Source organism: Triturus cristatus, chromosome 10 (assembly GCF_964204655.1).
Source record: "Triturus cristatus chromosome 10, aTriCri1.1, whole genome shotgun sequence".
Classification (NCBI taxonomy): Eukaryota; Metazoa; Chordata; class Amphibia; order Caudata; family Salamandridae; genus Triturus; species Triturus cristatus.
In genome coordinates this window covers 763,047,623-763,073,769 of record NC_140593.1, presented here as the reverse complement: position 1 = coordinate 763,073,769, position 26,147 = coordinate 763,047,623, and the positions used below count along the sequence as shown (strand labels likewise).

Genomic DNA, 26,147 nt, shown 5'->3' with positions numbered 1-26,147 from the left:
CTGCCTTACAGCCAGACCCTGTATTCAACTCCCCGCAGGCAGCCAACCCCATGCTGCACACTGCCTTTGGTCATTCGTAGTGTGGGGTTAGCCACAGGGCCTATCTTGTAGCCAGCTGCAGCTTCCAACGCACAGCATACTGCCATCCCCACACCGTGCATGTCATTTGGTGTGCTCAGCATAGGGTTTTCCTTTCGGTCCCAGGGAGCCTGTCTCCTGGGGTCAAAACATATATATTGTTGGGAGGGGGAGTGTGCAGCCCCCTCCCCATCCCTTAATAGGCCCTAAGGACAGTTCCCATAAAAAGGGGAGGGGGCCCTATCCCATGAGGCCAAATACGATTAAACAGGGGAGGAGGGCATGCATAGCCCCTTCCTGAGCCTTCATAGGCCCTGGGGAACACACCCCTGGGACCAACATGTAAGGGAGGCTGGTGTGCACCCACCCTCCCGAGCCTTATTAGGCCCCAGGATCTCTTCCCTCTGGTCCAAACCAATAATAAAAGGGGAGGGGCCAAAGCAAAGTAAAAAGAGGAGTAAGGCGTGCAGCTCCTCCCCCGCGCCTTTTTGGCTTCAGGGGACTCAATCCCCTGGAGCCAAATTTAATACAAAAAGGAAATGCATGCTGCACCCTTCCCCATGTCTTATTAGGCTCCGGGGACCCCATTGCCTGGGGACAGGTAATTAATAAAGGGAGGTGGGGGCACATGGCTCCCATCCCTGTGCTCGAAAAACCCACTCTGGGCCCCAAGGACCGTATTCCCCAAGTACCTTTTTTAAACCGTGGGGCCCCCTCTCCAATCCAATATTGACCACGGCGGCACGTCCCCTGGGGGCTGCATCAGGGTGCCTACCGACTAACACGTTTGGGACTGGGGGGGAGCCCCAGGGCCCCTCGGCTCCAGCCATTTCCCAAATGGTGCACCATTGTTCCCATCTGAAAGGAGCAGCTGCATCTACGCTGCTCCTTCCAGGTGGGAGCATTATATTTCCTGTTTCTCTGTCTGCATAAGTGCGGGCAGAGAAATAGAACACAACTCTGCTCCCAGCCCACAAGAGCATTTTCTGAGGTGGGTAAACTGATCCCCATTAAAAATTGCCCTAACTTAGCTGTAGTTTACAGTACTCTGAAACAGCAGAAGTACTCTATAAAGTGCTTCATAAAAAAATAACTCAATATTATTGGACTATTGTGAGGTCCTTTGTAGATAACAGAATGGCAAAGAGCCAACAACGCCTGGTATAGACCTTCTCCTCCAACATTCCAGTTCTTTTCTTTTTGTTTGTTTCTCCTTATTTTACAGTATTCTAGCCTCAGTGGGTGAGGGCATATCTACCATTTGGGTAGAGTGCCTTCAAGAACTGGTACAGCCCTCGGCTGCAGTCCATAATGCTATGTTAGAACATTGGATTTGTGAGAGCTCCATTGAAACAATAGAGTATCTCATGGCCTATAATTGCTGGCGTTGACCTTCCACTCCAGCGTTCCAGTGTTTGTCTCTCTGATTCCCCCTTTCTATGTTAGAACATTCCACCCTCATTTGGTGGAATAGTCTAAACCTCTTCTGCCTCTGGCTATAACCGTTGCTAACGGGCCTCTCCCTCATTGTAGACCCTCGACTGCCTACAACTATAACTTGGATTCGGGGTCTTTAAAAACTGTTATTACCCTTGACAGCTTAATGACTAATACTTCTTTGGATGCCATTCATCAGAATTCATTCATTTAGTTATGAAGGCCTTCTTTTTACCTGGAGAGTTGAAACCTGTGGCCTTGATCATGTCATTGTTGATGCACATCTCTGTAGTGTATTGTGAATCCGGATGCATGAGTCAGGCTCAATTCAGAGTTGGCCCTACACTGTTCTATACCCACATGGATGTGATCGATTGAGCAGCAGTGCCCTTGAAAGTCGAGGGTATGATGGGAACTGTTATAAGTGCATTGTTTGTCGCTGGCTTGCAGATGGATAGGCACCGTCTATTTTTCTCGCGAGGTCAGTGATGGGAACAGAGTGTATTCAACGCATGTTAATAAGTGACCAGTCATAGATTTAATAGGCCCTCTTTAGGTGCAATGGAACTGTGTGGGTAGGTAGGTTACATTTCTATGTTCCTTTTATTTGTTTCCATGGTGGGCAGTGCCTTACTCCCACGAGTGACATTGAGCAACAATGAGGAAAGAGAACCAAACATTTACAGCATGCGTAAGCATGGATGTGATTAGAAGAGACCCTTCTGAAGCAAAGATAATCAAACAACTGTTAGCAAAGATAATAGGTCATGTCTTTATGTGGGTGCTGAGCTGTTGGGTGTATCTTTTTGTCTCTGTAAAGTATTGTTTTAAAAAAGTAAAAGTAAAAACATTACAAAATACTGGAGTGAAAACCAAACATATGGTATCTCCCAACTTTAAATTGAATTCAATGTTTTCTATCTTTATAAATGGACTGGTTAGTTTTTCAAATACTTTTTCGTCCAGGAAACTTTCAACAGAATTAAAAAAGAATAAGGAAGTGTCAGATTGTAAAGGAAAACCTTTGCCAGGCCTAATTTACTTTTCACATTATTCAGCCATTTGGTCCTTTTAGTAGCTAAGGAAGCAGATTTATGGGCCACCAGAAGAAGTGTCATGTAAAGTACACATTATACCCCATATGCCTGATGAGGGAGGGCAGCAGATGGCCCTTCTCCCCGGACCTTAAAAGCCTTTGTGTGCCAAGGCTGCTTTCCTACAGTATAAAATAAATCCAGTATTTGTAAAGCGCGAACAACTACCCGAAGGCTGGGGGCCATCAGGAAGATTAAGCAAGATATTGCCCAGAGTCACATGGTGCTGGGCTCACCTGCCCCCAGTGCCGGGGATCGAACCGTGAGCCCCAGATTCCAGCGTCAGCTGCCCTGGCCGCAGCTCCACACCTCTTCCCAATATGTGGAATGCAGGAGATAACAAAAACAACCCATACCAATTGCTTTTCAGTAATTCAGTCATACCACAACAAAAATATCCCTGTTGCTGTACTTTTACCGACATGCTGAGAGGGATAGGGAGCAGCACAGCGTGGATGGTTAGATTTGAGGGGAGGAAAGCATACTATGGAGAGAGCTAGAAAACACATGCACCGTCATGGAGTGCTGAATGAAAAAGAAAAAAGTAATAAGAAATAGGAGCAGTAGAAGGATCAAAGACAGCCAATAAAATGGATGGTAAAGAGACTATGCTTCAGGGCAGGAACAAACAAAAGAAAAGTAAGGCAAGCCATTGCAGATGGAGCAACAAATGAGTGCCAATAAAGCAAACTAACATTAAGCAATGGGCAGGCTGTAAGCCAATGGAAGTTCACAATAGCTCTTTCTTGCCTGGTAAGTGAAACATAAAAAACAGAGTCCTAGAATGAGAAAGAATTGAAACGAACACCCACACAGATACCCACCACTATCAGGGGATTCTGTCCATTTGATTCAGAAATTAAAGACAATAATAATACCACATTTGTAAAGTGCACAATTACCCCCCCTTAAGGGTATCCAGGCGCTTGGGGGCCATTGGGGAGATTAAGTGAGCTATTACCCAGAGTCACATGATGCTGAACCGTGAGCCCCGTGCTCTGGAGTCAGCCACTCTGGGCGCTTTCTTGATACCCACAGGGTAAATGTACTGTCTACTGCAGCAGGTTATAAATGTCAATGACATGTCATTAACATTAGGCCAGTGACGGAATGCATACAGCTACCTCCTCCTTTCAGTAGGTTGGCAAAAACATCAGGACTGATTTACTACTCACCTCGCCATTTTTGCCAACTTGAACATGGCTTGGGCTGAATTTTTGGCTGTGGCTCCGCTCATGCTCCCAACGGAGTGGTGAGCCAGAGTAGAGCCGGGCCTAGCTTGTCAGTCACTTTCCCTCCTAGGCTCATTTTTAAAAGACAAAAACTGCTAACCGCTTTTATAACTATGAATCAATTCAGTCATATAATCTGATGTCCTAAACTGAAGCTGAGAGGCAGAAGAAATAACCTTTTTGGAATTGGAAGTGCCTTTATCACATTTTTAATTGATGTTGATGTTTGTTTCATGGTTAGTTTGCCATCTCTTTTGAGGACTTGGCTCGCGCTTTGGCTCTTCAAGCAATGCTAGACCCACCGGTGTACAGGACGACAAAAGTCCACCATAGCCGAGGTAGTAACTCAAAGATCCTGCATTGTACCCCAATAACTTCGTCCAAGTTATGACGAGTAAAATGGCTGTTCTGCCTTACCTTTTTCACCCAAATGACAAAGTGTATCACTCCACTGGCCGTAAGGGACAGTTAATCTCCTCACTCCTTTCCATGGGGTAGGCCCACATACAAATCAGGACCGCTTGGAAAAATAAATGTTATGTTATTTGAATTTGTAAGGCGCACAGCTACCCCGAGGGGTATCCTGTTCATCTGGCTGAGTTATTGCCAGGAGATCACTCCACCAGGAGGTTCTGTAGTAGACAGTAGCATAGCTCTCAATGGTAACCAGGACTGTCGCCTGTGAATGTGGTACTGCTTATTGCTTAACCCCTTCGACGCGCATGACGGAACGGTTCCGTCATGCACGTCGGTTGCGCTGTGCGCATGACGGAACCGTTCCGTCATGGCCCCGCCCGCGCACGGAACCTTCAGCGTGGCGCGGAAATCCGCGCCGCGCTGAAGGGGTTAAAGAATGCCTTGCACTGTATTGACAAACAAAAGTATCGGTTTAGATATACCCACACAATCTCTCGTTATAATGTTTAGTAGTATCGGTTTGGCATCAATCTCTATAAAAAAATTTTTTTTACGTACCATGTAGCTGCACGTTTTTTCTATTATCGTGTTTTGCTTTATCTTTCTTTATCTTTCCCATACTAGCAAAGTCAGCCCAAGAACCCAAATGAAAAGCACCGAAGCAAGAAGTCAAAGGAACCAAAGCCGCGGGTCAAGAAACTGAAGTATCACCAATATATACCACCAGACCAGAAGTGCGAAAAGAACGAACCTGAGATGGACTCAAACTATGCCCGCTTGCTGCAGCAGCAGCAACTCTTCCTGCAGCTCCAGATCCTGAGCCAACAACAGCAACACTATAATTACCAGACAATCCTCCCAGCACCACTTAAGTACGTAAATGTGTGTGTTTTTGGGCCTATGTTTAGGTCTGGTGTGTGTGTGTATATGTTAAATATTACATACTTACTGGTGTTTTCAGCCAGCCACATTCATCCATTGGTCTGTTGTTGTGTCATTCACATTTTTCTTCCGCCCACTACAGCATACAGCAAGGGACAATAGTTTAGCCCTTTTCCACCATTGGCATAAAGTCTAGGCAAGATGTTAAGTTTCATCGATTTGTATAGGTGTGTTTTGCTATTTATATGGACAGTCATTGCTGTTGAAGTTTGAGTACATTCACATACTGGTCTCGAGAAACTGATTTCTGGTTGTTAGAGTTGGGGAATGAGGAGGCGGGGAGTAGTTAATGTGGTGTTTTGTGCATATGTTTGGTTGTACGTGTGTTATTGATCAGTGGAGAACTATGAAAGCTGAATTGTGTGTTCTTTCTGGTCCAAAATGGAATAAAAGGTTGTTCATTGTGAAATGTTAATGATATGAATGTATGTCCTTCGTTTTTAGAAGAGGTAAAATTTGTGGTATTTGGAGCGTTCTCAGAGCTACTGGGTACAGTTAATTTATAGGATCATTTAGAGTAAGGTGCAGGTGCAAAGAAACGGGCAGTAAAAGGGTTTGCATCTGTTTTAGGACGTATGCCTATTAAAAGGTGGTCGCAGAACATTGTTCATTACTGATTTTGTGAGAACACTTTTCGCGAGATCCCACTTAGCGATCTGTTCCTGAGCAGCACATACCACGGGCCATTGCTTCGGTGAAACGTGCGCAAATTCAGTTCGGACTTTTTTCCCCATTTGACATGTTCATTTTTCTGGTGTGTTTTTTCCTGTCACAGTTTACAACTGTTTTTAAAAAACGTGTCAGGATGGATGCATCCTATCACTATATTCGTGATTGAAGTCTGCACACAAAAATGGTTACTTGTCTTTAAATATTTAACGAGATGAAGATCCTGTAATTTTATAATAATTCCATGAGGCACTAGGTAAACAAGTAATGTGATCAGAGCACGGCCCTGGCATGTTTGCACCATAATCTGTCACGGAACTACGTATGTTAAACATTGTCAAGCAAGTTCTATCAAGTTGAAAGTTAATTAAAGAAACGTGCCTCTGCTTATCATAACGCTTCTACACATACACCCATATGAGTATAGGAAAGTACGCAGACAAAAAATAATAATAATAATATTAGGACAGTTGATCCATTAAAAAGAGCAAAGATCAGAATGTATCTTCTCAATAAGTAAAATGCTGTCATGTTTCATCCAGTGCATAACATCTATAAATAAAGTGCCATTATGTCTCGTCAAATGCAAAATTTCAATAGATAAAATGTCATTGTGTGCTATTGTGTCTCAATAATTTAAAAATCTCAGTGAAGTGCCTTTGTGTTTCCTTGAAACGCTACTTGTTCAATTTCTTAGTTGATTCAATGATTAGATTTAAATATAATACAAATGAAATAGAAGTAATCAACAGAGAATCGGCTTCTCAAACCTGCGTAAATCATAAATGCCAGAACGCAGAGCATCCCAACGGCCCCTTGCTTTCTATAGGCAGATAGAGGAATTAGAGAACCTCATCAATTGATGTTTGGGTTCAAACTTACCCTACCTCCTATCCAAGTTTTAAAACCTTGCAGATCACCTGCATCTTTAATGTTACACTTAAGCAGTCACTGGTTGTGTAGCTACCGGGTCAGGACCCACCATCTCTACTAAATCCAAAACCCGCCAGAATGCATTAAATCTAATTAAGCCATTGACTCGTGTTGCATATGCCTCCTCAAACTTCTTTGTTCTAAGCATTTTATTAAACCAAACTTGATATGTTGGATCCTTGGGGGTTTCCACTTCTGTAAAATCAAAGACCGAACGATTACGGAAGCTATTGAAATAAACACCAGGCCCCATTTACTAATGCTAGAACCCAGGCTCTTTTGAAGAACCTGAAGAGTGTCACACAATCGTTCAGGTCTATATTAACCTGGAGCTCGAGACTAAGAGCGGAGAAGATTTTTTCCCAGAACTGCCCCAACATAGGGCAGGTTTAAAAAATGTGAAGCCAGTCCCCCATCCCCTACTGCTGACAGTGAACACAGTGACCCTGAATCGTTGGGTACATTCAATGTAGGGCTGCAGGAGTATAGTAAGCCATCCAGCGGGATAGGAAAGCCATACTCTTGAAGTTTGCCGCTCTTAATGTCCTATTACCGCAATAGTCTGCCAGTCCTCCTTCGAGAGACTGCAGTGTGTGACCAGCCTGCTTTTATCTAAAAAATGTTACACATGTTGGCTGCCACCCTGATTACGTAATAACCTGTACCGATTACCAATTTTCTGGAGCTTAGATCTTAAAAGCCAGCATGTGGCAGGGAGGGTGTCTTGACTAGATTCCTGACAATGTTGATTCAGGTAAGGATGATCTGCTGGATGCCCAACAAAAGAGCTTGCAGCGAACACCACATCGAGCATGCAGTTCTTACTATGTAATGCAGTAAATTTTCTCATTTCTAAAATCCCCTCTTAGTTAGACAGAAGGGTCCGATCCAGCTGCCACCTAGACCTTTCTACTCAAACGCTTCAACAATGATGGACAACGAATGATCAGAAAATGAGACCCATTGCTCCATCAGCTTTTGCTAATTACAATCATTCCTATGTCAATAGCCAAAAATAATTCAAGTCCTGTTTCGATTCTGCACTTTTTTTATATAAGTGCTCCCCACGCCCTACAACCAGCCCATGCGTTCCCATAATAACCCAGAAAGCCCCCAAGCCTTGCGAGGGGAGAATCACCCACACTATCATTCTTGTAACCCCACCAACCCCACGGGGTGCCATGGAACTGCACTCTTGTGGTCACATGGCCCTCCCACCACACCCTGCAACTCCCCCATAAGTAGCACTTAGGCCACAAGAGTAGCCTAACATCTCATGCACTCTCAAACTTCTAGCACAGAGCATCTACTGACAACATCATCAACATCGTTGGCCTAGCCTGGATGCTCAGAATATCAGGATATACACAGAAAATGCTCCTAATCAATTAAAGATCTTCTGCATGAGCTCCTGAGCCTCTGTTAAATTAGTAAACATATGAAACTGCCCCTTGACCAACACCTTTCGCTTAGACTTTTGTGCAAAGTTGCTTGAGCACCCTGCGCCTTAAACAGATATAGCAGTTTTACAAAGTCTTTTCGGCAATGAGCTGCAGAAGCCAACATATCAGCAAATATAGGAAAATGAGGTGTTTCTGGTGTCGAAAACTGTTTTTTCTCAATAGCCTTGGCCAATATGAGCTCTTTAACAGGATAGCTGGAAAACGATTACTAAGATAGTGCGTGGCAATTTTGAGTTTGGAATGGGTTGTGCCAGGGCTCGATGGCCCCTCCTGAATGGTGTAATGGTCAAATCACCTGAATGTTCCAGTAGGACATGTGTCTTAATAAAATAGTCAACCCATGGAAGAACCTGCGGGCCCTGACATCCCTCTGGGACCCCAGCTTTCGTAGGTTAGATTGCTGTGAATGGTTTTCTAGCTCCTCGTTTTTATACTCCAGCAAAGACGTTTGCTTCTGGGAGTCTGCGTAGATTGATTGAAGAGTGTCCAAGGTTGTTCATATCCTAAACACAGACCTCTGTGTGAGCAGTGGCTCTATTTATATCTTCCACCTCTTGGCTACAATCCTAGAAATGCATGTATGTAATAGGAAGATCTTGCCAACAGTCATACAAACTGAACTGCCTTTCTCTAAGACAGCAGCCATCCATCGCTGTCACTTCATTACCTCTCCCTTCAACAAGCATCCCTTCTCAACCTTTTGATCTGTCTGCTGCCTGTGTGAGCCAACCACAACATCCTCTTATCTATATTGCTGTGTGGGCTGGATATTTACCATCTGCTAGTGCTCTGCCAAGTAGATGCCCTCATCTTTACCATTTGGCTGCCCCATTTCCTCACCCATCGCACTGCTAAGCGATGCGTCCTATAACTTGCTAACCTCATCTCGTGGTAGTCACAAACAGAATGGAAACACTTCCCATATAGGCCCAAAGCAAAGACAACACACTTCCAGCTACACACTCCCGTGGTGTTCCGTGCTACCTGCATGGACAAGCACTTCAGTGCCCCTCATATAAATACCATTTTATAATATATTACAATGCAAAAATATGTATTCATATTCCACTTTTTCTTCTGCACCTCCTCCGTCACTAGCATAACCTCATTCAGCCTTTCATACCACCTCTTTGCTCATGAAAGCCTAATTCTTTTCAGATTTCTGCCCTGTGCACCCCTCGTGCAACGTCAAGAATGACTAACAAATTGTGTCATACCTACTCACCAATGGATACTCACAACTAAAGCTCCGGTCCCACATCAGTATAATTAAAGATAGTTCTTCTACAGCAGGCGAGCCTTCAATTTAAGTGCAACAAGAGCCATCTTTCCTGTCACTGCTGGTAGAGGCGTGGCCAGGGTGCCATGAGCCATAATGCAAGCAAGGGACATGGCTGAGAAGAAAGAGAGAGACAAACTTGGCGTGGAGTGGACCACTCTCAACTTGCGGCCCTTGTGAACTATGCTCTATCGGAGGCTACAGGCCAAGCACTGGAGGTCTGCAGTATCACTGCGGTGTGATAGATATATGGTGCCTATTGTGTCAGTCTGAAACATCAGCGTGAGATGTAGTCCAATTATCTTAGAGTGTGACTTTGTTGTTACTGTCTTCATCCAGTCGAATCAGGCAAATAAGAGCAATATTTCTCCTGTCACTTGCATTTACCTGCAGGATCAAGATGGCATTCTTGTGGAATGTACTATTTGCAAACTGAAGAAAACATTTGCCCCTAGTATTACACGGAGGCCGAAGTTGTGAAAATGGAAGGATTCAATTTGCTCGCTTCAGAGACACAGCAAAGTCCAATCTGTAAACAAGGATCTCGGGGAAACAAGACTACGGCTTTTTTGAGGTGTCGCTACTGACCGCTCCATCTATTTGTTTGGAGACAGTATTGTATACCATACTCCGCAGAAATAATCTTTGATCAAGGTTTTGTGTCACTCTCAGTTCACTCCCACTTATTTGTAGTTTTCTTTCTGTTTGACCCACCCACAGGAGCTTTTTTGTTTTGCCATTGGTAGAGTTGTCATTCTTCCTCCTCTGAACACAGCATTGCAAACAGAGCCATGTTTAAATACCCCAGTTTGCTGCCTCTCACTACCACCTACTGCTCACTAGAAAACCTGCAGCAGAAATGTGAAGGATGCAATATTGATCTTGCCAGAGACAGAATTCCTGTTATTTGCCAAAAACCACAAATAGAAAACAGTATAAACCTAGTTCAATGACGTGAACCTTGATGGTTTCAAATCCCAACTTTCCCTTAATACCAAGTTACTTGAATTGGCCCTGGACATCCGCTTCACTCTCAAGAAACACATTGCCAAAAAAAACAAAGATGACCTGGTACCTGCTCTCTTTTCTGAAGAAAGTGAAACCGTTTCTTCCACAAAAAAAATCTTCATATTTGCTGTTCAAGCCCTCGTATTTGGATGGTATTAACGCCCTGTTCCATGGCCTCCACACCGGCACCCCAGAATGGCATTCTGCATGCTGCAGCATGTCTCATTCAGGGCCTGAAGAAATAATATCACATCACCCCCATCCGGGTGAAACTCCCTTGGCTTCCTTTGCTGGCCTACACCATCTTTAAAACCAGCTGCATCACTTACAAAGCCATCGTGACTAGCACTCTCGTTTATCTTGAAGCTCACCATCTCTGGTGGTTCGCGGCACTCCTACAGCCTGTACACCGCCAGACTACAACCTCGGACGGAAACAAAATACGGCTTTAGGCCCTTTCTATTTATGCACCCAGGATATGGAATAACATTCCAGTTTCTATCGGGACCACCCTAATATTGCTCCAATTCAGGAACAGTTGAGGTCGCACCATCTTTAAAGACCACACATCACAATTCATTAACCATCCACAAACAGGCTACTTCTCCTGTAATTCGTTTACTTTATGCATGTCTTTGACCTATGACATCACTCTGCTGCCTTTTGGTGAGGGTGGCACTGTAAAAATACTACATACATACTATAAACAAGCATTGAAAATGCCTGTCTCTTTTACTTGTATGTAAAGCTAAGCAAGATCGATTGACAGTGCCAATGCTTGTTAAAGTCCCTTGCTCTCCATGCCACTGGAATCAAGCTATCCTGGCTGACGAGGGCTGAAAGCCCGAAACCGGTCCTAGGATGCTTGTTTCCAGTCCAGGGAGGACCTGGCTTGGCAGTTCGGGCTGGACTGTTCCCATGGGGCACAGGGTCAAGACTGATTTGCATATGGCTGGGTTCAAACTGGAATGGCATGGTGAGCAAAAAAACGATGGATTTAGGCCCAGATCTCTGTACTGGGGTGAATGTATGACATTGTTCTGCATTCTGTCCATCAATTGTTTTTTTTGCAGCTGTTAAAGCTGTGCTACATTTATTGTGTTTTCTCTAAAGCTTTCTGTATCAAAATGATTCTGATAAAGTGGTAATTGCCCATCACATTCGAACAGTAACATGCAGTGGTGGGAAATGCTGGGTTGCTGACTCTGATAGGTCTATGGCAGGCCAAACAGTGGGTTAAAAAAATACAGCAAGGTCACTCTGTGAGTTAAATGCTTGCTTCCGGCATCTGAAGGTAACTTGTGTTTGTACTTTTCCATTCTCATCTAGTCTCCGCTTAGGTCCTCATGACAAGTTGGGTGGAATAGCGTGTTTTATTTACGTCTTTTGATAAATTGCATTACCCCAGGTTGAGGTGTTAACAAAGAGTTGTAAACACCCCCTTGTCCACATTTTTTATTAGGCATGTTTTACTATTTTTTCCAGGACTTTTCCTCTAATAAATTTCAGCAGGTTTGACCTGTTAGAATTTATTGGGAGAAAACTAGAAGGGTGTGATATCTATAATACTACTCGGAATTCTGTTCCATATGTAGACGCCTGTCTGCTCAGAGGGCCTTAAACTTTGTGTATGTGAAAAGGCCTTGATTCCCATCCCTTCTGTGATTCATTACCAGCATTTCCAAAGTGTGTTTTGGGAATGTCCGCTATTTGTAAATGCCTGGAGCAGTGCTTAATTTGTGCTAGTGTTTCTGGTTTTCAGCACTTACTTTTAAATTCCAGCACTTGTTTTTGAGAGTACACCACATGCCAGTGCTCTCAGCCTATTTTTCTACGGCAACACACGTGTTTAGCAATTCAGTTTATTCAAAATGAATAAAGCTAGAACTTCTAGGCCAACCTGACAGCTTGAAGTAGTCCAAACTGTTCCCATTTGTTTAAGTGTGATGGGTAGAAAGTAATGCTGGCTCTGTTATTCGTCAGCAGTGGCAGGAGTAGTGGGTGGTGGTGACTGCAGCAGAACACCTTGAGCCCTGGCACTTATTATATTTTTATAAATTAAGCACTGGCCCGGGGTTAAGCATATTGGGAACCATGGCTTGGGTCAAGCCATGGTTCCCAATATGCTTAACCCCGGGCCAGTGCTTAAAAACGGGGCGTTTAGAAAGTCATTTGCGAACTATAGCATGGAAAATAATGTTCTGTTCCAAACTGGGAAGCATAGTGTTGAGGTGGTACAACTGTAGCAGAAGTTCAGAACTACAAAGCAAATAGATGCATGCTAGTTTTTAACCTTAGTCTAATTAATAGTTTGCATATACTCGCCTGAGGAAATGGAGTTATTTAACTGAAATATAAGCATTCACACGTCTTTATTCTGAAGCATAGCAGCTATATTGCATAAAAAAGCTCCAGTTTGGGTGAAACACTTATGTGATTGGTTGATAGATGTTGGTCTTTGGCTAACAAAAGCTTGTGTAATTTGATGCAGACTTAATATCATATTATTTTTGAGTGAAAACTGTCTGTTTTTACTGTTTCTGTGTGAGATTAAGACTAGGCTGAAATCCCACTGTGAAAGACTGCTACGGGAGGGTATATAAAATATGTACACAATCACTAAAAGCGTAATATACTTCTGTAACGTCTTCCTTTGTATTGTCTTTGAGGATGATCTGGAAACCGAAGGGGTGGTTTTAAATTTACCAGAAACGCCCCTAAACGGCTGTGGTCGAGGAGGGGTCTCACAAAATGTAGGGCCTGATTATGATCTTGGTGGATGGAATACTCCAGCACAAACATGACGGATACCCCATTCGCTGTATTATAAGTTCCATAGGATATAACGGATTGGAATTTGGGGGACGGGATATCCATCACATTTGTGACGGAGTAATCCTGTCCAGTAAGATTGTAATCGGGCTATTAGAATTCTGTGCTGCTCTGCCAGGATTTTTTTTTTACTTAAAGTGCTCTCGCCACCATGGTGGAAGACCTTTCGGTAAAAATAGAAATGACCCCGGCACAGGGTATTAGATCCAGGCATATCAGGAATGTTTGCAGCCATCTTGAGGAAGAATTAGTCTCAGAGGGCCTACCCAAAATAATTGTCGCCTTTCGTCACAGAAATGCCAGCAGAAAAGCCAGCAGCCCTATGTTGGGATGGACTGCTGGCTAAAGAGACAGATGAAGCTCCAGCAATGGAATTCAAGCAGTTTCCCCACCTTAAACTGAGGCAGGGAAACCAAGACTGGCGGAGGGAAGTGTTTCCTCCTGTCAATGTGGTCTGATTGCTTGCTATCATTCTTCAAGGAACAACAACAAGGGTATTAGCTCGCCACACTGTGAAATTTCTGTGTTGAACATTATTTCACGTAATGTTTTGTAATGTACTGATGACATCCCAGCGGCTAATCGCATTTGGAGGGTTCTGACATCTTGTATCGTTTGCTCTTTTTTCTTCTGCTTTTGAAGGACACTGAATGACAAACTCAACGGGAATGTGAACACAATGCATAATGTTTCAAGCAACAACACAACTGCAGTGATGAACAACTCAAACAAACAAAATGGTGTACCAGCCAGAAAACCTGGACCTTTGCCTTCCAACCTGGATGACATGAAGGTAATAAACCTCCCAGGAAGCATGCTGGGCAGATTTAAGGTGACCAGAGTTTGAGAAACAAAAACCTTGACAGGCCAGACATAGAAGTAAGACTAACGACTTACAGTGATCAATGGGGCACATTTGGTAACAGTATTACTGCATTATTTATTCTTTTTTTGCACATGTTAAGACTGTCTGGGCAAAAGACCCACCTCATTAGTAACAATTGAACACTCAAATACAGCAATAGGCGATTGAAAGGTGGCCAGTAAGATTTTGTGAAGAGCATTATAGTGCGCGGCAACACCGCTCACTGCATGTTTAGTAACCTTTTAGTAGTTTGAGTTAAAAATTATTTTTGGGGTAAATCTGCAAATTATGCAACAGATAATGGATTATGGGGCATGTGCAATAAATCCATATTTTGAGTAAAACACCATGACTGTAGAATTGCATAATTCTGGTTGCCATGTAAATATATATCTACACCAACAGTGACTGGCAGTGACTTTCAAATATTGAAAAGCGTTCTAACACGTATGTTCTTTTAAAGTCTTTATTTACAAGGCTTCATTTGCGAACATTACCAATGGCAGGCCCTCCAACCTATGGCCCCCTGCATCACTTGTCCAGCCCACTCTTTCTCCCTCTGATGAGAGCATGCAGGTGACCTCCTGTGCTGCCTGAACGAAAAAGATACATTAATATGTTAGAGACTTTAAAGGGACCTGTGAAAATGAATTCTACACTTTAATTCTGCTTTGCCCCAAAAAACAGTCTATGTATTTAAAATTGAAAAAAAGCGCGGAAACACCAAGGGCAGTCCTGTGAAAACCAGGGCCATTTTGGGAAATCTGCAATGTCTGGTCACCCTATTCAGCAGAGGTCTTCAAACTGGGGGCATCCCCCACCCATGGGGGGCCCTTAGGTGATTTCAGGGGGGGGGGGCACAATTCTCTGGTCAAGAGAAGCATCATTCTTTGTTTTAAGTATTAAAAACATGAGCAAGATTAAGCTACTTTGTAATGGGCCATCAGTAACAACATTCATATGCTGAGTGGGAGTACGTGTAAAAAAAGGTAACAGAGCTTAACTGCAATGTTAAAATATGTTTAGACATATTTAAACATTGAAAATGTAGCACAATAAATATGAAAATAATTGGGGGGGGCCCAATGTATTTTTTTGTTTTTATTTAATTGAGGGGGGGCGCAGCATTAAGACGTTTAAACACTACTGCTATGCAGACTGGGTTTCTAAGACTTTAGAGGTGCTCTTGTGTGTGTTTTTTAGCTAAATAGAAACTTATATAGAGTTTGGTGAATGGGATATACTGTCAAAATGTCGCAGATATCCTGTAGTGCAAGTCCCTTAGGCTATGATGCACTTGTAATAAGACGGGCAAGGCATCCGTCATGTTTATGATGGAATGTTCTGTCCCTGAGCTCTAAATAAGGCCCATTATCTTTCTGAAGCTCAGTGATTGAATCATGCGGGCCGCTTGATCATTCTTGCACTCTAACTGCAGGCTTAGGGGCTGCTTTGAGAGCTGGGTATTGCACTCTGACTGCAGGCAAAGGGGCAGCTTTGAGAGCTCGTTGGGCTGCAACAACACAGCCATGAACACCCCCAGTGGCCTCATTGTAGCCATGATGTCCCGCAGTATGTGGCCGGTGAGAATATTTTTGCCAGGTCAGAACCTGAGAACTTGATTTCAGCAATTTAGTGCTGCAAATATGTGGTGTTTTAAAGAAAAGAGTGTTTTAACATACTGATGCAATTTCCCAGGAAGGTGACATTAAGGGGCCGATTATGATCTCGGTCAGAGGCTTTCCGAACGGGATCGTCAGTTTAACTTCCGACCGCCTAATTAAAATTTTGGTGACTGGAAGTGAAACCGGCTGGGCAGTTGGAGACCGGCCCGTAATCCATACGGATGGCGTTTTACGCCATCTGTAATACGATGCTCGGTTTCTGGCAGGCTTTCCATGCTGGGCTTTCCGACACGGTGCAGGGATGAACACAACCTTCCATTTCCCTATGGGAGCTTGCCGTAGCACATGCTCCCATAGGGAAATGGGAGAATACGACTGCACCATGTGTATTGTAATTAGGCGGTAGGGACGGCCGACCAGAGGTCAGTTGGACCCGTATCTGCGACGGTGTTGGGTGGTCGCAAGTCCACCGGACATTGTAATAAGCCCCTAAGTTAGCAACATGGATATGAGCTCTGTTGCATCAAGCTGGGTAAGCAACTAAAAAAAAAATGATTTTGTAAGAAATGCTGCAGACTGAAAACAAAACTTATGTTCATTCTTGAGGGTAGCCCCAATTTTGTTTTTTTACTTAAATGCTGGTTTTGGGTTCCTGCTGTGTTTTTGCATGTTCATTCTACAGGTTTCCTTATTATTTGAGGTTTTTGTCTTTCACACCTCTTTTGGCTTATTTTATTCTCCAGTATTAACTTTCCATGCAACTATTATTCTTTTGCTTTAGTTGTGGGAATAGGTGTGCTTGCATTCAAATAATTTTACTCATGTTACCCTTGTTGTTTAAAAACTTGTTAACTTTTGGTGTGTTATTGCAATTATTATTGTCATTAATAAAATAGATCCATAGTTGACCAAATAGGAAACATATTTTGTACACCCATATTTGCTTCAGGTGTGCAAAAAGTGTCGTCTGCAAGTGAAGGTGGCAGATCCTGACTGTTATGGCATTTTGACATTTAGGCCCACAGCCGGAATTAGCCACTGTGGAAAATAAGCAAAAACAACTCATTTTTACAGAAGTACTTTATGGTAAAGGGAGGGGGCAGAATTTCCTATGTTAAGGGGATGGCCTTATGAAATGTGATAGGATCCACAGATTTGTCACTTTATGGTTATTTTCATAACTTTCCAGTGGTTTTTAGACTTAATTTGTACACTCTACTCTAGTGCCATAGAAGGTTAGAGTATGTGTGTAATTATGTGTGAAAAATCCCCAAGCATGCCCGATTTTAAGGATGTGTTGATTTTTTTAAATTAAAAAATAAAAATGTATTTTCCAAAACTACGTATCCGCAATACTTGCTCCTCCAGGTTGTCTGTCCTATGGAAACTCTGCAAACGTGTGAGATGATGAGAGGGAGTATGCCTGTAAATTAACAATTCATACGGATTTACAGAAATGCTCTTGGATATGTTGGTCATTCCCAAATGAGTTGGAACCTTTACTACTACACACATCTAAGATAGGATTAGTCTACAATTCTTAGACTTTACACACATTGTGAATCAGGCCCAGATCATGTACAGATGTTTACTATTAAAATTGCATCTGCTTCCTATAATCTTCAGAACCGGAATGCTAATGTTCATTACTGGGACCTCAGACACTACTGTTCATGATGGGGCTGCTGAAACTAATGTTTGATCATGGTACAACTGATAACATTGTTCATTATTGGACCACGAATAATGCCAATAATCATTATCGTGACCACTTATTCGATCCTGGAGCTGCTGATGCTAATGGTTGTTTTTTTGGACCATTGTAACAAATGCTCCATGTTTTCCCTCATTACTCATAATCATTACTCGGCCAGTTTACTATTGCCTAGCATGAAATGCATGTTCTATAATACAGCAACATTGAATTATTGTCATAAACACCAGTTATGCAGTGCATTGTCATCATTCCAGGATTTGTTTCTGTAATGAGTGGTATTTTGGGCATGTACTGGATTGATGACTCTGTATATAAAAAGAATGGCTACCGAAATGTCAAGTATTCGCCTCCTCACAATTTTATAGGCGTTTGGCCTCAGTATATCTTCCACTGGAGAAGGTCTTGGAAAGGTAGAACATCTGAACTGAACCAGACTTTTAAGGTCCTGGTTACCAGCACACAGAAAATGCTACTTGTATTCACCTTCAACCAGTCCATGATTTGTAAAAGAATACGTTTTGGGGTCCAAGTTTCTGTCAGAAGCCCGCTAACGGTGCGGCTGAATGTCGAAATTACCGATTCCCAAGGCTTTCTAGTCCTGATTTCCCCCATGCCTCTTTATTCCTCCATCAAACTCTCCCTGCTCCTTTATCTCACTCTTGTAGGTTCTTTTTAATCTTTTCCATCTTTCTCCACCTCCATCTCCTTATCCTTCTTTCTGCTTTTCTTTCTCTGGTTCAAAGTCTGAAGACAACAAATACGGTGGGTGCCACAAATGACTGGCAGTAGGCCCAACCTGCAACCACCTGCTAAAATTAAGCAGTGCCTTCAACAATTAACTAAGCCTTCATCTACATGTCACAAACATCAGTGTCACTGTCAGACTACAGTGCCACTGGAAACTACAACTCTCGATAACATATCATAGCAGCAATGAAACATGCACCCGCTTCTGTAACCCCCAATATATGCATGGTTTAACAACTGTAATGTCCCCTGCATGGAGCTAGACTGGCCTTTGTCATCAATAAATTGGAAAATATCTGGGTGACATTTGGTTTCCTGAACTGGATAACTATCAAACTACAAGCCTAAACTAGATACCTCTGTATTATTCACAGGGTATTTGGTAGTACGCATATCTAATTTTCAGATTCATTCTTATGCTTTGTCTCGAACAATCAATGAAAAACGTAAGTGATGACTCCTTCGCTGTCCTAGCTTCATTCCTCTTGGAACAGTCCTCTCTAACCAAGAGTCTGTTAGAGTTCAGAAAAAAATCAAAACCTTTCTATCTAGCTGTCCCACTGCACTCTCAGTACAGCAGCAAATCACCTCCAGACGGAACCTAAATTCTGCCCCCTATCTCTATCAACCTGATCTGCAATTTCCAGGGTGCTCACAATTATTGGAAACCAGGGACCCCGGGCCTAGGCAATTTGTAGGATTTGAACCTCAAAACAATAGATAAATATTGAAATATTTTGTTTAATTCACAATCATATATAGAAAAGGTTTTACAATTTTCAATTTTGCTTCTTTCTTTTTTTATACTTTATCAATTTGAACTTGTCAATTTTAGTATTATTTAATTTTGTAAAACACTTGCGGAACCCCTTAGAGGGCCGTCACAGACCCCCAGGGGTCCGCAGAGCACATGTTAAGAACCACTGTTCTACCCAATGCTGATCATATCTTGGCCGCTGTGATCGAATAATATACTTTAATGTAATTAATATTTGTAATTCTTTACATATGCCTAGCGAAGTGTGAAACACAAATCTATCATTGCCATATGTGTCTTCAACCAAAACAAAAAGCACATCCACCTTGTGGGTGCATTGCAGTATGTGAAGAATGGAAATCAATTTTTTTTAAGGTTTTTCCCAGAATCACTTTAGAATGCTGTTTTAATTCTGATGAACAAAAAACACTCTGTTCTATTTTCTAGGTTGCAGAACTGAAGATGGAGTTAAAATTAAGGGGCTTAACCGTTTCTGGAACGAAAACAGATCTTATTGAACGCTTGAAGCCATACCAAGAAATTAACAACAATAATGTCACAAACAACAATAACACCAATACAACAACCTCAACAGTGACCATCAATAACACAGGAGAAATTACTGTGTCGGGTGCTTTCACCACATGTTTGGTCAACTCCGTACCCAACGCTTCTCCCGAAGGGCTTTCTACTGGAACTGGTAACAGTCAAGGACACACTGACAGAACTGGCTCACCTCTTCCCATGTCTCCAACTCCTTCAGAGCAGTCCAGCCAAGGCACCGATGACACTAACATAACTGATACTTTCACAGAAATTATGACCATGATGTCTCCATCACAGTTTATAAGCACGTCCCCCTTCAGATTGAACATTAATGAAGATAGTTCGAGTACTAGCGTAAGCTTGGTGAGCATGGAACTGGATTCTGCAGAAAAAGACCGTAAGTTACAAGAAAAGGAAAAACAGATTGAAGAACTGAAACGCAAACTGGAGCAGGAGCAGAAACTTGTTGAAGTGCTGAAAATGCAGCTGGAGGTAGAAAAACGGAATCAGCAGCAGTCATCGTCTATTCCTGTGGTTCATATGGATCAGACTCCCTTCAACATTGTTGTCAAAGATGAGAATTCAATAACTGACTGCTCCAATTCCAGGCAACTGATGTCATCGAACAGTCAGTCTTTGGGACAAGCTGCAGGATCTGGCAACGGCCAGAACCCAGTTACTACAAAGGCTGTAGTAATCAAGCAAGAAGGATCATTAGCCAAAACCACACAACAGAATTTACTCCCACAGTTTTTCCTAAGCCCCCAGAGACAGTCACCAGCTGCAGTAGTTACTCAACCTCCAGCTATACTAACCACACAAGCAACTCAGTTGATTCTACCAGTTTCAATCCACGCTACCAATGCAACAAACCAAATGCAGCTTTCAATGGTCAGTGTGAAGTCTTTGTTATTTCTATAGTGTTGATAGTATGCAATGCCAACGTTTTAGAGTGCCTCTAGACACAAATATCCTTAATGGGGTATGCATCTTTTTTCTTTAATAAATTGTTGCTATACTAAATGTCCACAAAATAGTCTTAGCTTCATACATATTTCAGGCTCTATTACTTTTGTTGTTCCTCTGTTGACGTTTAGCATTGCCTGAAATAGTTATTTAAATCCAATTATGCTCCATGGTAAAGTAAAGGTACTTTGTGGGATATAAGTGGAAAGAAGAAATCGGTGATTAAGAAATGCAAAATGGAAAATACAGAATTAAGAGATTCATAAGAATTCAAAGAGATTTAATAGTAGGCTGATATTATTAATCTATAAAAATAAAATGCAATTATGATGAAAATAAGGGATCAATTCTAATGCTTGCACTTACTCTAATGCTATGTCGAAATCTGCCTCTGTATCTACTTCTATATTTGCACCGTTATAGCTTCCTTTACACCTAGATCTTCTCTAACCCTTCACATACCGCTGCATCTACACTTACCTCCACATCTACCTCTGCACCTACTCCTACCTCTGACTCTTTAAACTTACATTCCGTACACCTATCTGTACCTACCTTTACCTTCTTGCTTAACTCAATTTACAACCGTTTTCTTAAATTAATGATACTTTGCTATTTTGAAAAGGCGGCAAGGTTTACATTGGTCAACATTCTTTATTTTTTGTAGATTAAATTCCCTAAAAAGCTTCTATTTTTGCATCTCATTTTGGATACATCAATGGCCTTTCTTTATTATTGTTTTTTTGTTTTCATGATGGTACTTTGCTAAGTGTCTTAAAAGGTAAGTGACGGTGTGCTTCAAGAGAATGAGATGCAGTTAACATGAACTCGCCTCTTAGTACGCAATGTTATGAGATTAGTGAGTGACCTTTGAACTATAGGCAGGCGCTCTAAATGTGGTTTTCAGCAAGACTAAGCCAGCTGGTTTTGAATCTGTAATGTGCTCTTAGGCAACTCGGACATTGTGCAATACTCCAGTCGATTTACCATAGAGGCAAAATGAAATCGGAACCTACAGTAAACCAACACTAAGGGGCCGATTCCGATCCGGGTCAGAAGGGCACCGAACGCAATCCGGCCGGAAAAACTACGAGCTGTACGCGTGTTTTCCACCCGACTCGTACAGCTGTACGAGCGAGCCAGTACGATGCGAGCTAAATGAAATTCACCGACCGAGTCGTTTCCGGGTCTGAACCGCTCCGTACATCTCGGTCGTAAGCTAACCGTGGCGTGCAATGGATGTGATTCATGACCGAGACAGTACGATGCACGCGTCGGACAGCCTGTGCGAGCCGGAGTGTCCGGCTCGCAAACGCTCCCGGAGTTGGACTTCGGGGGTCCGCGTCGGACCCCCCAACACCCGCAGCCGTACGACTCGCACACAGGGGGAGACCCATGGGTCTCCCCCACACAGGCATGTACGGCGCGGATGGCACCAACACGTACCCACTGTAGGGGGTGCACTTGTTCGAGACGTACCCATTCAGTCAATGGGAGCTCATGTATGCGTCGTACAACTGGCTCCCATTGACTTCTATGGGAGTCCGACTGAACCGAGTCTGACAGCATACGTGCGAATCGTACTCGCTCGGTTGGACTGTAGGGGTCCGGCTCACGGGAAAACACTCCAGATCCGACTCGGTCGGAGTGCTTTCCGTCCCGGATCGGAATCGGCCCCTAAATGGACAGATAGTATAGTTGTACTGATGTATTCACTTCTCTGTCTTCTTAGATATCACCGTATATTGTTTTGTCTTCAGAACCCAGTTCATTGCTGCCACCTTATACTTAACTTTTCTGACTATACAACATTCAGCTTCTTCTGTTTTTTAACATTTCAATGCTATTATCATGTCCATTCTCTCCTTTTAATATGCCAATCCGGTAGATACCACTGCTATTTTAAAGCCCTAACTTTTAAACCTTGAAACAATTCAACTAAGTTTACATTCAGTAACAATTTAGGGACTTCTTACGATGTCGGGCAGTCCTCCGGTCGGCAGTCACGACAGCAGCATTACAATGCGACCACACATGGTGCGTCTCATACTCCCATTTCTCTATGGCAGCGTGTGCTGCGGCTGGAACCTCGTCATAGTGCAAGCTTCCATTGAGAAACAGAAGAATCTGTTCATCCCTGCACCGAGTTGCTGGCACCTCCAGGTGCCTGCCACACAGTGCTGGGACTATGGTGCCCCCCTCGGCTCCCAACCAAGGCTGCAGGGTGCAAGGCCCCCCCAAAGTCACTTTCCGACAGGCTTTCCATGTCAGAAAGCCTAACACGGAAAGCCTGTCGGAAACCGACATCGTAATCTCTATGGTGGAAACGCCATCCATAGGGATTACAGTGAAGTCTCTGACTGGCCGACAGGCTCCTTGGGCCCGTCAGAAGGATTATGGTGAGGTTTCCGACTGGCCGACAGGCTCCTTGAGCCCGTCGGAATCCATCTGGAATGACCGTCCGGTTTCACTTTCCACCGCCTGCATGGTAATGCAGTGGGCGATAGTGAAACCCGCGATGATACTCTGAAGCCTCCGGCCTGGGGTCGGAGGCTTTTCAAGTCTCATCGTAATGAGGCCCAAATCGTGTTATGTATTTTTTTGCCTTTTTGATTGATTCATAAACCCCTGTAGCCAGTTTGGAATTCCTAAGCTCATTCAATAGGGAAATTAAACGTTATGCTCTTGGCTCTGCAGACATGGGATCTTCCTATTTGGAAAGGCTCTTTGGGCCATTCACAAAGGTAACTCATACTTGTGAGTAATTTACCTGTGTTTGTTTCTTCTTATTTATGATTAACTTTACTACTTTATGCTGTTCACAAAATAGAAGTGTGTAAAGTTACTCAAAGATCTAAGCTTACTTGTCTATACTACCCCTTGAAGGAGGCAGTGGAACCAAATTTGCGAGTGTAAGCTACTACTGCCAAAAAAGAACCAGAAGTAAATCCAGCACCTCATATACTTAACCCCTAAAATAAATCCTCTTATGAAAAATTGTTCAGTTAAGTTATTTAAAATAGTTAAAAATTAAATAATATAATTTTATGTTAAAAAAATCTCAAAATAAAACCTATTTATTTGGTTAATAAACTTATAACAATATTTTTAAATGTAAATCTTATTTTAACATTTCTTTTTATTCAAATATAATTAGTGTAATAATTCTATACATCACTTTTTTTTCTTTTAACTCTTTTTATTGAACACGCTCAGTAGACAGCATAATAACATTTCCCAAAGCATGCACATTAGAGACATTCTTAAATGGGTTTGGCGGACACATGATGGGATGGGATAAAACTTTGCTTGCTAAACATCACTTTTAATACTTAATAATGCAAATTATTTTTGTTACTTGAGGTGGTATTTTTTTTTTAATTAAACTTCAGAAAACATTTTTTATTCAGTTTAAAATATTTACATTAATTAAATATTTTATTCAAAATTAACTTAATAGTGCTGTATCATTTTGTTCTTCTGTTTAATGTTTAAAATAAATATATAAAATGAAACAACAATTAATAACATGGAAAAAGGTAGCAAAAGTATTTTTTTAAGTTTAATAAACATGTTGTATTTTTCCCTATATTTTACCATACATAAATGTCTGCCTGAACCACAGTCTTGCGATAAAAAGTTTAATTAAATTCAAATTAAATTAGTAAACATATTTTTATGTTACGCATTAATGTAGATGCAATTTATATATTCCATCTAAAAATAGAACAAAATTAAAATGCGACAGCATTACCAACTCATTTTAAAATCAATATTTTGTTTTTTGAATACATTTAATTAAATTTAAAAAAAATTGAAGTTCAAAGTGAAAAAAAGTCCAACCTAAAGTTAAAAAATATTTTTTTATTATGTAGTAATAATTATTGAAAGGGATGTATAGAATAATTAAAAGTAATATAATTATATTTTAATCAATATAATGTTAATTAAAAAATAATTTCAGAAAAGGTTATTAAAATGTTAATATAAAGAAAGTTTTGTTTTTAGATACATTTATATACATTAAATTGTATTATTTATGTTTTAATTATTATACAATTTATTTTAATTTAACATTATTTCCTATGGGTTTTAGATCCCTATCTCCATTATTTTGTATGGGAGGGTGTTGCCGTACATGTAAGTGGTCATTGATGGTGTTTGACGTACTCCAGCTCTGATCTAGAGTATATTTACTACTGTTTTGCTAGTTTTTTGGCAGTTGTAACTCTAGAAGAGCAGTTTGCAAATAGAAGACTGCTTAGACTTTTCTGAGGGGCAGCATTTCCCTCCGTACATCCCACACACCTTATCCTTGCCTTACTCCTCCCAAAACCCCTCCCATTAAGCCTTAAAGATTCCCCATTTTCCAGCCACTCCCCCCGTCGCTCCTATATTTACTACTAAAACGTAAGGGTACATGTTCAGAGCCTCTGCAGCCAGAGTGGAAATCTCCTTACAGGAAAGGATAACTTTTTGTAATCCGTTTGTAGTACTATTGTAGTATAAGAAAACGTACTACAACGTGTAGTTTGTGTATAGGCCCCTATACTTAACACATTTGCAGAGGTATCTTTTCATGATTTCATGCTGTACATATTATGGGAAAGATGTAAATCAGAATCAGATAATTTATCTCACCAATTAAACCATTGTTGTAATTGAATATAATTTCTCGTGACAGGTTAGAAAAAATATTTAGAATATTCAACTCGCAGCGTAACTCAGAAGTCATGAATGCAGTATGTCAGAATATCATTATAAAAATTTCATCTCACAGAAATATTGTGTACTGAGCACCATTTTTTAAAGTATAGTCCTGCTGGGTGTAAATGTTTAACTGTTAACTCTGGTGGGCCAATATTTTGATAAACAAGATTTAGGGCTCAGTATTTCTGTCAGACAGTATTTTGCTTATGACATCCTCTCACTGGTTGCATGTCAGAATATTGTGTTCAAAATATTGTTTCCCATAACTATTGTGTTATGAAAGCACAACCAAAGCTTTTTTTGTAATTCTGAAGTGTTATCGAACCAATTACTTTAATAGGATCAAATCAAACCAAGACACTTGGGCCCTCATTACGATGTTGGGCGTCCGCTCGACTCCATTTCGTTGAGGGAAGCGCCTGAACATAGGTCGGGGTTTCCAAATACCGAATTAGGATGCGACTGCACATGCTACAGTCACAAACTTCCATTTTACAATGGGAGCTTGTGCGGCGGTCTGAAACAGCCTGCAGCACAAGCTCCCATTCTAAAATTTGAGGTTTTGCACATCCCTGAACCGTGTTGCAGGCACCTCACGGTGCCTGCCCCACATTGCAGGGATGTGATGGAGCATCAACCGTAGGGCCAGGGAAGAAGGGGTCCGTGCTAGGGGCCCCCAAAGTCGGTCTCCGACAGCCTTTCCATGTCGGAAAGGCTGACATGGGAAGACTGTCAGAAACTGACATCATAATCCCTACGATCCTTAAGGGATTATGAGCGGCTTCTATCTGGCCGACGGTCGGAACTCAGTCGGTTTCCCCGGTCGATTT

At 42.0% G+C, this 26,147-nt stretch overlaps 1 protein-coding gene across 4 annotated transcripts in view; it reads left to right on the top strand.

Moving 5' to 3' along the window:
• Positions 1 to 26,147, top strand: part of MRTFB (myocardin related transcription factor B) — a 275,157-nt gene that overhangs the window by 164,685 nt on the left and 84,325 nt on the right. For all 4 annotated transcript variants that reach the window (XM_085628295.1, XM_085628294.1, XM_085628293.1 and 1 more), the window contains 3 exons: positions 4,883 to 5,130; positions 14,027 to 14,177; positions 19,543 to 20,532. In XM_085628295.1, the coding sequence (XP_085484421.1) occupies positions 4,883 to 5,130; positions 14,027 to 14,177; positions 19,543 to 20,532 (1,389 nt within the window). The remainder of the gene's footprint in view (positions 1 to 4,882; positions 5,131 to 14,026; positions 14,178 to 19,542; positions 20,533 to 26,147) is intronic.